The 16730-nt window shown below is 41.3% G+C and overlaps 1 protein-coding gene across 1 annotated transcript in view; it reads right to left on the reverse strand.

Moving 5' to 3' along the window:
- Positions 1–1432: 1432 nt before the first annotated feature.
- The window catches only part of ARSB (arylsulfatase B), a 165336-nt gene continuing 150038 nt past the window's right edge, over positions 1433–16730 (reverse strand). The window contains exons 7-8 of the mRNA XM_028114440.2: positions 5063–5185; positions 1433–4275 (exon numbers count right to left, since the gene is read on the reverse strand). Coding sequence (XP_027970241.2) covers positions 4010–4275; positions 5063–5185 — 389 coding nt within the window. The 3' untranslated portion in view covers positions 1433–4009. The remainder of the gene's footprint in view (positions 4276–5062; positions 5186–16730) is intronic.

Raw genomic sequence — 16730 nt, forward strand, 5'->3', positions numbered from 1 at the left:
AAAACCAAGTATGTCTTTTATAATTAAGATTGAACAGATTTTATAAACATTACCTCTGGTTAGTTTAAAATTATATTAAACGAGATAATTCTTTTATTTTTTTCTTAAGAAGAAAATTGCCTTTATTTTTCTTGGGCAACAAGATAATTCTTTTAAAGCACCTTGTACAATACTTGGAATATAGTAAGCATTCAAAAAATTAGTTTTTTAAATATTTTCAGGAAACGAATGGTTTTCAAGATGGAGCACAGTCTCAGGCCTATTTTTAGCAGTTTTTTTTTTTTTAAGATTTATTTGAGAGAGTTGGCGGGGGAGGGGCAGAGGGAGAGAGAAAGAATCTCAAGCAGACTTCTTGCTGAGTGCAGAGCCCGACATAGGGCTTGATCTGACAACTCTGAGATCATGACCTGAGCCACATTCAAGAGTTGGGTGCTTAACTGACTGAGCTACCCAGGTGCCCCAGCACAGTTTTATTTCACATTCTTACACTGGAATTCAGTCCTCTGAGAGTCAGTCAAACACCATCTATTTAACATATACTATGTGTCAGGCATTGTTCTGGGCAAAACGTATCTACTCAGTTCAGCCCACCCATCACCCTACCAGTAAAAAACCCTGAGGCGTAGAGAGGGTTAAATGATTAGTCCATGGTCCTTCTAACCACTAAATAGCAAAGTTGGATGCTTTTTCTCCCATCTGTCTTCAACTACCAGAATTTGATAAATGCATGTGGCCTTGATCAGACAATCTATTCCCCAGGGGGCTCCATTCGCCCATTCTCCTCTGTTGTCCATGGTGGTATCAAATATGTCCACATATCTGACACTTCCTTCAAAAGGCAGGACCTAAATTCTCCTCACTTGTGTACAGGTTGGACTTTGTGACTCATTTTTAAGGAAGCACAAAAAGGTAGAAGTGACACGGTAGCACTTTGGAGGTGGAGTTATTAAGGCACACGGTAACCTCCTCTTGCTCTGTGTCTCTCCAGACGACTTGCTCCGCTGGAGGTTGCCTGCCATGTGTGAGGCTATTCAAGCAGCCTGTGGGGAAGCCCACAGGGCGAGGAACACAGGCCTCCAACCAAGAGCCTTGTGACTGAGTCATCTTAGAAGGGGATCCACTGGCCCCGGACAAGCCTTCAGATGACTGCAGCCCAGGCCAGCTGCTTGACTATAATCTCATGAGAGGCCCTGAGCCAGGACCACCCAGCTAAACCACTCCTAGAGCCCTGACCCCCCTATAGTGTGGGAAGTAATAAATGTTTATTGTTTTATGCTGCTAAATTGGGCAGTAATTTGTTATACAGCAACAGAGAACAAACACACTCTCTTATTCTCACTTTATATTCACTCCTACCCTCTCCTGACCTCCCTTCAATAACTTATTTTATAGTTTGCACTCTTGGGGCAAATGACTGGCGTGTTTTTTTCAGTTCTGATATTTTTGCTACGTTTATTTATTTAACAGTTTTATTGAGATGTAATTTACATACCATAAAATGGGCCAACACGTTAAAAAATTGTGGCAAAACCACATAAAAGTTATCATCTTAACCATTTTAAAGTATACAATTCAGAGGCATGTTGTGCCAACACCACCACTGTCCAGTTTCAGAACTTTTTCACCACTCAAATGGAAACTCCCCATTGACACATTTTAAAGGATAAAGTAACTTTCTCTTCCCCAGATCTGGAACAATCATGTAGTAACAAAGAAAAACCATTAAATCAATAAAACTATTCTTTAAAGGTGAGCGAATTTGGAGAGAAACAACATTAATATGAATCTGTTCACATCCTTATAACAGAATAAAGAAACCTAATGAGATACATTCTATTATGGATAAAATAAAATATCAAATAAAAGTTTTACGACAAGTAGTTTTTACAACTCCCTTTAAATCCACCGAGTGCAGAACATCCATGTTGTACTTGGCCACCAACAGACTAGAACTGGGGCGGCCCTGGGAGCACAGCAGGGAGGGTAAACAGGTGTCATGTAGTGATGGCCTCTAGTCTTCTGGTATTAATAGACACTGTGGTTAGAAGGATCCAGAGGAACATCTGGGCTCAGTTAGTTCAGAGTATCTGCCACAGGTGTGGGGGTGGTAGGTGATGGCATTTTGACCGTTTGCCAACCCAGGAGCGGGGTAGAGGTTGATAATAGGTGTCTTTAGTTCTAGCACCATTTCCTTCCAATCATCTTATTTTAATACAATACATATTAGAGGTGACCAGAAAATATTGTTACTGAATTGAAGGATGGCTACACCAGGACCCATAGCACATTGTTGGCTGGTTTTAGTTTCTAGTGTCCTACAAAGAAGAGAATGGAGGATTATTGCCAAAAGAGTATCTTTGGCAGGCGTGTTTCCCCTTTTCTCTCCTGGAGAGGACATTATGGCTTCACTACGGAGTGTCTGTGACCATCCAGATATGCAAATTCTGTTCCTACCCCAGGAGGGCAGCTTGAGAACAGAAACGCAACAGTTGGAGGATGTGTTTAGCTCACTGCACTTGCATGGTGTGCGACTTTCTCTTTTGTTCAATTGTCCATTCATTCATTTAAAAAAAAAAAAAAAGTACTGACTACCTTCTTTGTAACAGGCACTGATCCAGGCATTGGTGACGAGCAGTGAACAAAACAGTGGAGCTCATGGGAAAAAGAGTATAGTTTCTGCACACAGCAAAACTGAGTCTGAGTGTGACATTCTTGAGAGCTAATCTGGACAGATCCACATTAGTAGGACATCAGTGGGACTGCGAAAGGGCTGGCAGGTCAAACTGTGCATCCTCTTTCCCCCACCCCAGAACCTCAACACAAGCAGTAGAAGTGAAAGTAAGGGAAACGTGGGTGTGCTCTCCTTTGCTTTACTGAGGCCCAATATCTCAGATGCTGGCCATTTCCTTTCAAACTGCCCACTTCCATCATCCCAAGACAAAATTATTGTTTCCTGGGGTTTCTCCTAATTGCTAGGGAATAGCATGCAACTCATAATACATTATGAGACAAAGCCATGATCATGAAAATAAACTCTGAAACTTAGAAAAGTCTTCACCAAACAGATGACACAGACTTGTTAATGACACTCGGCCACTTCTTGTCCACCATGAGCATGCCTGCAGAGCCAGACTCGACCACCTTCTCTGGGCAGGGCTCTTAGCTTCAGTGTTAGCGGCAGAAGGAAGATAGGGCACAGCAGTCTTCCAAAAACCAGTGGTGCTCAGAGTGGAGAGGCGAAGCAGCCTTCCCAGGCACAGGATGCCTGAGTCAAAAGGAGGTTAGGAAAAGAACCACAGGGGAGAGGGGGTAGCAGGAAGTCTAGGCAAAATGAGCAGTGGCTGGAAAAAAAAAAAAAAACTGGGGATAAAAACACATTTCTTTATTGTAATAACCAAAACCAAGAAGCAGGCATATTGCCATGCTGACCATAACTATGAAATGGGCCTTACGCTCCACGATGAGATGAGTGACAGGGTGAGTAAGTGAGGGGTGAACCAAGGGGGGTTATTCACATGGAATGCCTGAACATGATAGCTCACAGACAGGGAGATCCCCTGGCCAACAGAACCATTAAAAGCTGTCTGCTCCCTACATTTGTTACAAGAAACATGAGGCACTCCAATAAAACCCAGCTATTGGCAGAGGGAGATCTAACATCTGACTTGCGAGGCAAAAAGAGCCAGCTGTACAGCCTCCAGGACTCAGTGAGAACCTCCTATTCCAAGTCAAGTCCCTAGCTGTCCCATGGCTCAGGAACAAGAGATTGAACTCAGCCACCCTCTCCCCTAGACACACACCCTGGCCAACAACAGGAGTGTTCCAGGTTTTATCAGCTTCTTAAATGCACTGGGGGTTGCAACAAGACACCTCAGCGTGGTTGAGGAACAAGAGAAGGGCCAGGGGAACCCAGGCTGGGAGAGCAAATGAGACAAGAGGTACAGGAGTAAAGGCCTGCAGTCCAACTTGTACCAGAAAGGTGGTCTGGCTCCCCAGGGCTGCAGAAGTCCTACATCCATGGGCCCCAGGCCCCAGTGCCCTTGGGGTCACAGCGCGGGTCCTGCGCCGGGAAGTGCACAGGCACCGAGTGTTTGTGGTAGAACTGCAGGCGGGAAAGGAGCTGCCTGACAATATGGGGATGGTCTCTTGACAGGTCATGTCTTTCTTCTGGGTCCTGGTCAATATCAAAGAGCCAGAGGGTCTTGGTCGGTGGGTCCGATGAGGGTATCACAGAAACATTGTTTTGAGACGGTGGAGGAAACCAGCAACCACAGCCTGGCAAAGAAATGCAAGAGTTTACTGGGGGAGAAGCATCATAGGCAGGTTCGCACTTCAAGGAAGGAGACTGGGGGAGAAGGCTGAGTGGGGACGTGGGCAGGAACACATGACAAACATGCGGCCCTTGATGCTGTACCAACATCTATCTCAGTCTCTGACTTCTGGTGCTTTAACCAGACATGGTTCAGGGCTTCACAACCAGGGGCTTCCAGGAAAGTGCGTGCGTGCGGGTGGGGGCGGGGGAATTTTCAGTTGTCACAGTGACTTAGGGGAGCTGCTACTGGCATACCGTGCTCATGGGCCAGGGAAGCTAAGACATCTTGCAATACACGGCGCACCACCAGACAAAGAATTATCTGGCCACAAATGCCAAGAATGTCATCATTATAAACACTGCTAATGGCATCACAGTCTTAGCCATCACAACCCACATTTTAAAAGTATGTAAAAGACCTCACTTTTAGAGAATGTGCTCAGGGGAAGCAACCACCTCCTTCGGCTCTGCAATTGGTTGAGGATGTAGCTTTCAGAGATTTTCCTTGCTGGCTAGACGAGCTGTGCGCGACAGCCACACATCTCTGAAATCCTTATTTTCCACGACACATTACAGTGACATTGCTTCCTTTCACCCCCCACCTACAGTTAATGCTCAGTCTTCTTTTGTCAGGACAGGAGATCAAACCATTCCTCATTCAGCAGCCCCAGAGGTATGTTCTGCAAAAGGCAGTCGTCACTTTGGTAAAATTTTCCTCGCTGTTCTGGGGGGAAATGCTCAGCATTCTACCTGGGTAGCCAGTGAGAAGTTTCCAATTCCTGTGTCTAATTGCAGCATGGAGAGATGTGTTGAAGGCGAAATGTTCCGGATGAGAAGAATCATCCTTTGCTGGAGCCAGGCTCTTCCCAGGACCTGGGAAGAAACAGTGTGGAAGCATTTAGGTCACTGTTATTGAAATGTGTCATTATAAATCAACACTTAATATCCTCCTTGTAGAATGGTAGCTTTTATTCAACTCTGGAGTGTAAATGTGTATCCCACCACAGAAATGAATCTTCTATTAAATATAAACAGAAAGCTATAGTTCCATTAAACATCAGTCATAAACCACCACAAATATAAAGGGAATCCCAATGAGATTAGAACACTAATTCATCCTTAAAATCACTATGTTCTGCCAATGTACAGCTGGCCCTATGTAAAACAGAGTTCCGTTATAGCAGGGTAGGTTGTTTTCTGTGTGTGCCTCTTCTCTTTCTGCTGTTAAATGATCAGATTAGATGAATACATTTTCTATATATACTTATCCCTATGTAGATAATGAAATAGATTATAACATGTACATTTTAATGGAGTCTCTCTCAAGCTATGAGAGTTCAGTCATGCCATGATTAATAGTACTATATTTATTTGTTTAACCACACTGATGAAATCTAAAACTAACTGAGCAACGCTCAGTTAACTATTCAAACAGGATAATTATGGGTGTAAGAATGAATTGGTATACAAATTCTTGGATTACCTTAATTTATCATCTTGGGGTCTTATACTAATTGACTATTAGGTTTTTGAGGGGAGCAGTTAATAGTACCTACTCCCCCACCTTCTTGAATTTGGAACCAATTGAAAGGTGGAGACCAGACAGTTGGAGTTAAAAATAATTGCCTTTGTTACTGATAAAGTTGACTGAAGAGAAGATAGCTTCAGATCTGTGGCAGAGAGGCCTTTCTACTAACTGACCCTTGACTTAGAAAGACTAAATCACTCATCGCTGATCTTGCGGGACACCCACTGGACTCCCTCGGAACTGAGAGCAGACCTGAGTGCTTACATATATCCTGGGGGCAGGCTGGCCCTAAAATTAGACAGACAAAAGGTCTGAAATGAGCATGCTCAGTTCCTTCTTTTGGATAACTCCCTCTGTGGCCTGCTTGTGAAGAGTGAATAAGGTGCAGCAAGCAAGACCTGAGTTCTACTCTAGTTAAACACCCTGGTTGGAGGGGGCGCCTGGATGGCTCATTTGGTCAAGTGTCTGCCTTCAGCTCAGGTCATGATCCCAGGGTCTTGGAATTGAGCCCCTTGTTGGGCTCCCTGCTCAGTGGGGAGTCTGCTTCTCCCTCACCCTCTGCCCTTCACCCCGCTGTGCTCTCTCTCTAATAAATAAATAAAATCTTAAAAAAAAAAAAAAGACCTGGTCTATCTGTGAGGACAAGATATGGAGGTCCCCACCTCAGTCATACCTGTGCATGTTTAAAAGCCTCGATTTTGGGCCTAACTCTAAAATATCTAGTCTGTTTTCAGTCCACATTTACCTGTCAACTTTTCAAACATGGTCACAGCAAATCACCTTGGGTGTATTTCCAAAGGCTCCCAGACCACCCACCCAAGGGCTAATAGCTGTGTGTGTGTGTGCTATGTCAGGAACAATCCGCTGTCCACCATGGCGGCTAGCCCATTTGTCCACCATCCTGTCATAAAGACTCTGACCCTCCTCCCTGCCAAACCGGCCTCCTGTGCTGCTGCCCAGGGCTTCCTGCGGGAAGCACTGTTTGTGGGGGCAAAGGCAGGGTCCTGTTCTTCTGGTCAGTCTTGTGGAAATGACCCTGGAGGGACATACTGGAGACGGAGCCAATAAACATCGGTGGTTTTAGACCTTCAGTCTTCACAATCATGTACCAACAAATCCTTAGCACCAAACAGCAGATCTTTTTGACTTCTTGTTTCTCTGCCTGCTTGTGGATATTTTGGCTCCAATACAAACGGATGCTTGCCGAGATCGAGGCGCAGAGGATGTCTATCGTAGGAAATGCGTTCTTAATACACAGACTGTGGTGGGACTGTGAGCCCTCATGATTTACTCCTCACAAGCTCGCACAAAGGACACATTGTGATACCAGAGAATGTTAAATCAAACAAGTATGCTTTGCAAACATAAACAAAGAGAGGAAATTTAGATGTCTCGGCTAAACTTATATTTATATACATTTTTTTCTTAAAACAAACAGGAACATAAAATATCTAAACAATAAATAAGTCTAAGACTAAATGACAGAAGGTGCTATTATGTCAGCTCTATTTTTTTCTTATTGAGAAATTAAACAAAGAGAAAATTACAAGGAATAATCTGACTAACATCCTGCAAGTCAACACCTAGAATGTTAACATTTTGTCACGTTTGCTTAAAAAAAAAAAAAAAAAAAAAGGAAACAGAACAATGAAAACAAAGGGACAGTTTCCATGTGACAATTTGTCCCCATCCTCAATCTCGGTCTCCTCCCCAGCCCCCTCCCCCCCCTGCCCCGAGGCCGCTGCTATCACGGTTTCGGTGCCCAGTGTATCCTGCAGCCATTTAAAAATTGAGTGACATATGCATGCATCAAAGAATAATATCCAGACCTGTTTTATACTTTAAAAATGTCCATATATATGTTAAACATATTCTGCAACTTGCTTTTTTCATCCATTACAGTATTTTTAGAGCTCTGTGATTATGTTTGCGTATATATATATATATTCCTTTTAACTGTTTTTTCACTATATAAAAAAAATCACATTTTATTTATTCATTTTTCTGTTAGGCATTTTGGTTACTTCAATTATTCTTTTTTTCCCTCTATTATAAACTCTCCTGAAATGAGCACTGTTGCCCATGTCTCCTTGTGCACACGAGCAAGAAATTCTCTAGGATTTGTGTCTGGAAGCAAAACTGTCTGGTTGCAAGGTGCACACCTTTCCAACTTTACAACACATGTTAATTGGCCCTCCTACCAGTAATATCTCCCTTTCTCCATACCCTATACCTGATACTTTCAGACTTAAAATTGTTGCCTATCTAAACATTTTAGACAGAATCTTCACTTTTTAAAATCAGTCAGCAAGAATTACCTTTCTTTTTCCGTATTAGTCCAAGGGTTGCTTTACAAAACATTTTTAAATAACACCCATAGAGAAAAGTGCACAGAAGATGCTGATGAAGGCTGGACCCTCCTGTAGACACAGCCCACTCAAGAGAGAGGACATTCCTAGGACTTCAGAAGCCCATGTGGGCAGCCTTCAGTCACCTCCCCTCTCTCAAAGGTAGCTGCTATCCAACAGTAGAGTTCTTTCTGCCTGCTTTTGAACTTCATGTAAACGGAAACCATACACCTTGTTCTTTTTTATTTCTGGCTCCAAGTGATCTCATACTGTTTGTGAGATTCACCCTTGGTGTTGAGGTTCAGCCTGTTCCCAGCACTTCATTCATTTCCATTGCTGGATGTTACTCCCTTGCATGAAGGTTCCACAGCCTCTTGCATTTAGACTCAGAACCCACAGGGAATTGATTGCTGTGTGTGAAGTGAGGTAGGACTTGAGATTCATTTTTCAAAGATGGCTATCATCTGACCAAGACTATTGAAAAGACTGTTCTTTTCTACTCATCTTCAGGGACACCTTTGTCAAACATCTTATTTCCATTTATGGTGAATCTGTCTCTGAAGCAGCATGGTCCAATAGAACTTTCTTTAGTGACGGAAATGTTCTCTACCTGTGGTGTCCATTGCAGCAACCACTCGCCACACGTGGCTACTGGGCATGTGAAATGCAGCTAATGCAACTGAGGAAATTAATTTAAACGTAAACTGCCAATGTGACTAGTGACTACTGCAATGGACAGCCTTCTATCCCACTGGTCTATTTGTCTATCCTTATGCTAATACCACACTATTTTAATTACTGTAGATTTATCATATGTTCTTCTATCTGCTAGTATAAGTCCCCAATTTGTTGTTCTTCCAGACTGATTTCATCATTATTGGCCTTTTGCATTTTCAATATAAATTTTAGGAGTAGCTTGTTAAATTTCACAAACTAGCTGCTGGGATATTGATTATGATGATATTGACTCCAGGGAGCAAGTTGGGGGTATTGCTGTCTTAAAATATTGAGACTTACAACTCATGAGTGTGGTGGATCCCTGTATCTTCTCTTGAAAATAGTTTATGATTTTCTGTGGAGAGGTCTTATATGTCTTTTCTTAGGTTTACTCCTAGTTGGTTAATGTGTTCTAATACTATTATAAACAACATTTAAAAGTTTATTTCATACTCTGGATGTTGCATATACAAATACAATTGGCTTTTTTAGATATTGACCTTGTTCCCAGTGACTTTGCAAAATTCATTTGTTAATTCTAATCCTTTGTTTATATAGAGTCCTTGGATTATCTATGCATCCTATCATGACACCTGCAAACAATGACACTGGCTTCTCCCCATCTTATATCTTTTAGTTTTCTTCTTCTTACCTTATGATGCTGGACAAAGTCTCTAGTATAAATTTGAATAAAAGTAGTGATAGTGAGAATTTCTATCTCATTCCTGATTTCAGGGGAAAAGTTTTTAATATTTTACTGTTAAGTATGATGTCAATATAAAATTTTTGTAGCTATGCTTTATCAGATTAAAGAAGATCCTTTCTACTCCCAATTCACTAAGTTTTTTTTTTAATCATAAGTGGATGTTGAATTTTACCATGTTTTTTCTGCGTCTGAAAATATCACATAATTATTCTTTTATCTTTTAACACAATGAATTATATTTATTGATTCTTAAATGCTAAACCAACCTTGCATTTATGGAATAAACCCCTTTTCATCATGAAGCTTGTCATTTTTATATATTGCTGGATTCACATTTTGTTTGGGATTGATTATATTTCCTGGATTCACATTTATTTTAGAGTTTTTGCACTTACGCTTAAGAGAGAAATTGCTCTATTAATTTTTTTCTTGAAATATTGTCATGTTTTTGAGTCAAGGTTATATTGGTCCTATAAAAGGAACTGGAAGTGTTCCCTGAAGAGTTTGTGTAAGATGGATGTTACTTCCTAAATATTTGCAAGAGTTCATTTGTCAAACAATGGGGGCCTAGAATTTTCTTTGTGGGCAGGTTATTTATTAATTTAATTTCTTTAACAGATATAAAACTCTTCAGATCCTCTATTTCTCTTTTTCTTAGTTCAGTAAAGTGTATTGGGAATTTGTTTAGTTCATACAAATTTTTATCTCTGTATTATCTTTTTAATGTCTGTGGCATCTGTAGTAATATCTTTCCATTCCTGATACTGGCAGTGTGTATTTTCCACTTTTTTTCCCATGATAAATTTTGTTAAAGGTTAGTTGATTTTATTAGTCTTTTCAAACCAACATTTTACCTAGTAGTCCCTCTCTGTAGTATGTTTGTTTTCTATTTCATAAATTTGCCTCTTCTTTTTATTATTTCCTTCCCTCTGTTTCCTTTTGGCTTAATTTGCTCTTCTTTTTTTAAGGGGGGGTGGCGGAGAGAAGGAGCAAGGAGAGAGAATCTTGAGCAGTCTCCACACCAGCGCAGAACCCAGCTTGGGGCTCGATCTCATGACCCTGAGACCATGACCTGGGCTGAAATCAAGAGTCAGATGCTTAACTGACTGAGCCACCCAGGCACCCCTTAATTTGCTCTTCTATGTATAGCTTCCTAAGTAATTAATTTTCAGTACTTTTTCATTTCTGATATATACATTTAATACTATAAATTTTCATCCAAGCACCAATTTATTTTTATCATGTAAGCTTTAAATATGCATCTTTGTTATTCAGATCAAAATATTTTCAAATTTTCATTATAATTTCCTTTCTGACTCATGGATTGTTGAAAAGTGTATCTCTTAATGTCCAAACATTTGAGAATTTCCTGTTATCCTTTTGTTACTAATTCCAGTTTAATTCCATTACGATTAGAAAATAGCTCCATGGATTTTTAAAAAATAAACTTTTAACTTTAGGATCATGTTAGATGTACAGTATATGATTTAAATCCTTTGAAATATGTTTCCACTTGCTTTATGGCCCAGTACGTGGTCAACTGTATAATGTTCCATTCTCACTTAAAAAAGCAAAACAAAACATGTATTCTCAAGTTGTTAGGTGCAGTGATCCATATATATCATAGTTTGTTAACTATGCTGTTCAAATGTTTTACATCTGTACTGACTTTTTGGTTTGTTCGCTTGTTCTAATAGTTACTGAGAGAATTATGTAGAAAATTTCTTACTGCGACTGAGAATTTCTTTCTCCTCCAAGCTTTGTTATTTTTTGAGACTATATTATTAAGTGCTTACCCATTTGGAAGCATTATAATTTTCTGGCTGATTCCTCTTTTTAAAATTTTGAGAAGCCTCTCTTTATTTCCAACAACGCTTTCCCCCTTTAGTCTACTTTGATGTACAGATTATTAGCTATCATCACCGTTGTTAGTGTTTGCATGTTTTCTTTTTCCATCCATCTCATATGTAATACAAAATAGTATAAAACAGGGTGAAAGGCAAGATAGTGACTTCCAAAGATGTCCATGTCCTAACTTCCCAGGAACCTGTGCTATGTTGCCTTACAGAGGCAAAAGAAACTTTGCACATATGTCTAAGGGTAAGGACCTGAAATGTGGAGGTTATCTCCTATTATTGGAGTGGGCCCAGTCTAACCATGAGTCCATAAAAGCAGGGACTCTTTCCTGACTTGGTCAGAGGGAGATGGGTCTGAGAGGCAGTGTTGCTGACTTTGCAGTTGGAGGAGGGGCCATGAGCTAAGGAATGTGAGCGGCCCCAGAGCCTGGAAAAGGCAAAGGAAATGGATTCTGTACTAGACCCTCTGGAAGGAAATATAGCACTTCTGAAACCTTGACCTTGGCCCTGTGAGACCCATATCGCACTTTTGACCAACAAAACTGTCAGGCAATACGTCTGTGTTCTTTTAAGCCGCAAAGTTTGTGATAATTTGTTACTGTTGCAATAGAAAACCATACGCAAGGGAGCTGTGTATTTGCAATCACACAAATTAATTAGGAAGATATTACATATCAAGTGGTTGAATAAACAACATCAGGAAGAATATCATTAAGGTCAGACAGAAAATATTACAAAAGATCACAGGAGGAAGAAGTCGATACAGGCTGAGGCACACAGGAAGATAGATGAAGAAAGCGGGACTTTAGGCAGGACCTGAAGGATGCACGTTTTTGGTATCCAGCACTCCACCCCTCTTCCAGCATAACACAATGTACGGTACGGCCTGGGTCTGATTTAGCCCTATAACCCCAAGGCCTCACCCAGTGCCCAGGCACATCAATGACGAGCACTGCTGAAACAGCAGATGACTGCAAACTGGCCCAACAGAAGGTGGAGAAGGTACTCTGAGCCCGAAGAATGAGAGAAGCAGTCTCAGTGACGGAGAGCCTCTAATGGACAGGGAGGCAAGTGCTGCTGGAGGCTTAGGCCCGGTGGCTGGTACGCGTGTGAAACAGCCTCGGGGAGCGTGACAAGCCAGCCTGAGGAACTGTCCCTTTTCTTCTCATCAACAGGGAGGCACAAGAGGAATTTAAGTATTTTTTAATATTAAACTTCTTTTTCTAAGACCTTCATTAAGATATAATTCACATATGACACAATTTACCCCTTTAGAGGGTAAACTTCAATGGTGCTTAGCATACTCCGAGAGTCATGCAAGCTGCTGGACGGAGGAGAAAAGGACACTGGATTTGCTAACCTCTGGGCAGAAATGAGGGGTTCAAAGAGAAGCACAGCATAAAAAAATCTTTCTCCTTTCCTTTGGAGCTGATAGCCACCTCTGAGATAGAGCTTTCTGGCCAGACAGACATACTCAGTTTAAGATGGACCAGTCATGTGTACTGATGTTGGATATAAAAAAGGAGATGAGCAAAACATTTTCGGGCAAATGAAGGAAATCACTATCTTACATAATATGTAGTAAACTTCTAGAACTCCTTATCTGAGCAACCTCTGGAAACCTGAAGGAGTTCGAGCTTCTAGAATGAGGTGGGTCCATGGTTTCCAGTGGAGAATGTGTTCTCCAGAGCCAGAAGGGGTTCCAGAAGCACCTTAGGAGTTGTCTTTAGATGGGATAGTGATTTATGGGGCAGGGTCCAGTTCCCTGTCTTCATTTCACTCAGTGTTGGTTAACTCTTAAGGAAGAATTTGTAGTGTTTGCTAAATATATTATACTTCTCTACATTTTTGTTTGAAGAAAGGGTCTGCAGCTAAACAACAATTGGAAAGATACTAATTAGTGGTGGGTGATGGACTCATCAAATGGGAAAGGGACTGAGGGGTGCCAGGAGATACTTCTGATCTTCTGGTGTTCATGAAAGGCAGCCTTGTTTCTTGACTGTACAATGAATGCATCCTCATCACTCTTTGGGAACTACTGTCCAATACAGCCTAGGACTCTACTTTATAAAATACGTTATATTTCTATGTAATTTATATGTTTCTTGTACGTAAGTTGGAAACACAAAAACGTATGAACAGGAAAATTTAAACTATCTCTAAATGTATTAGCTGCTGTTAACATTTTGGTGTATACCCCTTGAGGCTTTTAACGGTACAAGGCTTAAATAAAATAAACATCTTAGCTGACTTGCAAATAAGAGGAAAGTTCGTAGAAAACCAAGTTTTCATGGCTAGAGAAAATAAGGCAGGGAAGGGAGGAGTCCCAGGCATCAGTGCACGGGTGAAGGGGATGGTCTGGGTCTCTTCTTCTCTGGGATGTTGTTCAAGTATGCGTTGGGTGTGGCTGGAGAATGTGGCTTGGGAAGAGTTAATGTTGTGAGTCTGCAGGAAAGTACAGCAAGGGATGATAATCAGGACGAAGAGAGGGCCTGCGATTGCAGGGAGGCCCCTGCCCACCCATCTCCTAGAAGGCCACAGCACACAGCAGGACACAGCAGGCCCTTCTGGAGCAGGATTGCTTGGGTTCAAATCTCAGCTCCATTATTCAATGGCTGTGTGAGCTTAGGGGTTAGGTGATCTCCCTAGACCTACATTCCCTCATCTGCAAAATGAGGATAATATCATCTATTTCACAGGACTTGTGTGGCCTAAATGTGCGGATACACTGAAAATGCTCATTAGCACTACATCCGGCAGATAGTAAGTGCACAATAAATGGTTTTGATACGAGTTATGCAATCTCGGGCAACTTTCCTAACTCCCCATGCCTCAGTTTACTATATAAAGGTAATACAGTAATAGCAGGTGAGAGAAGGCATATCCAGTGCTTAGCACAGTATCTGGTATGTTGTATTACCATTGTCAACATTAAAGGTTATAATGCTAATACTTAAAAGCACTCACTACATGCTTACAAAATGCTGTGTTAAGTGTTCTATGTATATTAACTCATTTAATCCTTGCAAGAGCTCTGTGAAATAGGTAATAATGGCTAGTAATGATGGTCACTGAATGGTAGCTATTACCAATATAAGATAGGTTTTTTTCTTTTATATCCTCTTTTACTGAAGACCTTATAAAGAGGAGAAAAGTAGGCAGAAGTCATTATTATACCAGAAAAAAAAAAAAAAAGACACCCTAAGCTAAAATCCTAACCAAACAAACCACGCCTCCAGTCTGGGTCTGGAGAGGACCTATATTTGCTCCCTTACACATATGTTCTGGAGTTTGAACAGGGTTAGGGTGAGAAAGCATTAATAGTGAAGCTTTAATTTGCTACTTTAGGCTTTAGTCCCTTTTCTGCCCTGCTGCATGGGCTGTCCTTCATTTCTACTGAGCCCTTTCTGTTTTTGATCATGTTTATAATTTACAAAGACCAGGCTAAAAGTTTATTCTACCTCTAGTGACCCATTTTATTCTCTTGCTGCTGGGAGGCCATCTTTGGACTTTTACGGCATATGCACTTGTACTTTGCACAAAACGTACTCACTTGGGCTAAGTGGGGAAAACCCCAGCTTTCCCAGATATTTGGTGATCAAGGTATTTTTAAATATGGAATCCTGCCAGGTTGTCTTTTTTAATGAACAGGCAAATGTGTTAGTTTATTACATGAGCCAAATGTGCCTCATAATTAAAACACCAAAGTTTTGTTTACGCTCAACATTTGACTGGCTGGCCAATTTCTTCATGGCTCAATCCAAGAAAAGTTCAAAGGAGCCCCAAATCAAAGGGCAGTTCAAGTCACCGAGGTCCTTACTGTGTCACCTGGTCTGAGCCCCACTGCCCACAGCCCGAGCGTCCCCCTCAGCGCATTTGGGCTCCAACTGGATGGTCGCTCTGGGCGGACATGTGAATCAGATCTCTAGTCTGCTCATGGCTTGACACATCCTGAAAACTGTGGGCTCAGGCCATAGCTGCCTCTCATCTCGCTATCTGGTAAGGACTTACGTACCCAGATGCAAATGTGTTCATTGTTGCCTTGATTCTTGTTTTGAAAGTCATTCTAGATCTAAAAACAGAAGTTTTTCTCTAAAAATAGTTCCCAATAAAACAAGAGCTAGAACCCCACACTCTGAGCTGATGCTTTACTGAAACTTTTACTCAATTTTCAGAGATGGAAACAGACCCTACTGGCCGTAGGTATGGCTCCAGCAGCTTGCAAGCTGGGATTTACAGAACGGTTAGGAATTTACCAGCAGCATTCCTTATACTATTACTATTACTTGCTAGTTCTGAGAAAGAACTCTGAGAAACCACTGTACATTTTAATAGCCTTTAGAATGAATAATCCATTAAGTCATTTAGCCACTCTGAATTCCTGTTTTCTTGTATGTAAAATGAGGAGAAAAATAATGCCTACCTCACAGGACAATTGTGAGGATGGAATGAGATCCTGGGGGTGGTGAGTGTTCTTTGCATTCACTGTAAGTATAAAAATACAAGTCTCTTGAATTCCCACAGCAGTTGCCATACGACTGGGTACATGGATAAACTAACTGACCAATTGAAATAAATCATTTCAATTTAGGTTCAACCTGTGGCCTTTGATTGACAGCCATCAAAATCAAGGTATGGTCAGCTGCCCAAACCTGTAACAACCGTGAAACCTGGACCAGCTACCACGGGAACCGAGATATTATTAGAAAAGCGTGGGGACGAGGGAACGGGGAAATGTGGTAGTGAAAGGGCACAGAGTTTCAGTTATGTAAGATGAATAAGTCCTAGAATTCTACTGTAGAGCACAGTGACCACAGTTAATACTATATTGTGTCTTTAAAAACTTGCTAAGGGGATAGATCTTATGTTAAGCGTTCTTGTCACACCTATATACACATAAGAAAATAATAACAACAGGGTGTAAGGAAACTTCTGGAGTTTGTATATGACACAGATTGTGGCAATGGTCTCAAAACTCATCAAGTTGTAAATATTAAATATGCACAGCTTTTTGTAGGTCAATCATATCTTAATAAAGTGGTTTCTCTCAGGAAAGGGCATGTGGGCAGCTCAGTCAGTTCAGCATCTGATTCTTGATTTCTGCTCAGGTCATGATCTCAGGGTCATGAGATCGAGCCCCGAGTCAGGCTCTGTGCTCAGTGTGGAGTCTGCTTGTCCCTCTCCCTCTCCCTCTGTCTTGCCCCTGTGCACACATGTGCACTCTCTCTCTCAAAAAAAAAAAAAATAAAAATCTTTAAAAAAA

This window comes from Eumetopias jubatus, unplaced genomic scaffold, assembly GCF_037043125.1.
Source record: "Eumetopias jubatus isolate StellerSeaLion01/CBP00866 unplaced genomic scaffold, mEumJub1_p1.0 scaffold_5, whole genome shotgun sequence".
Taxonomy (NCBI): Eukaryota; Metazoa; Chordata; class Mammalia; order Carnivora; family Otariidae; genus Eumetopias; species Eumetopias jubatus.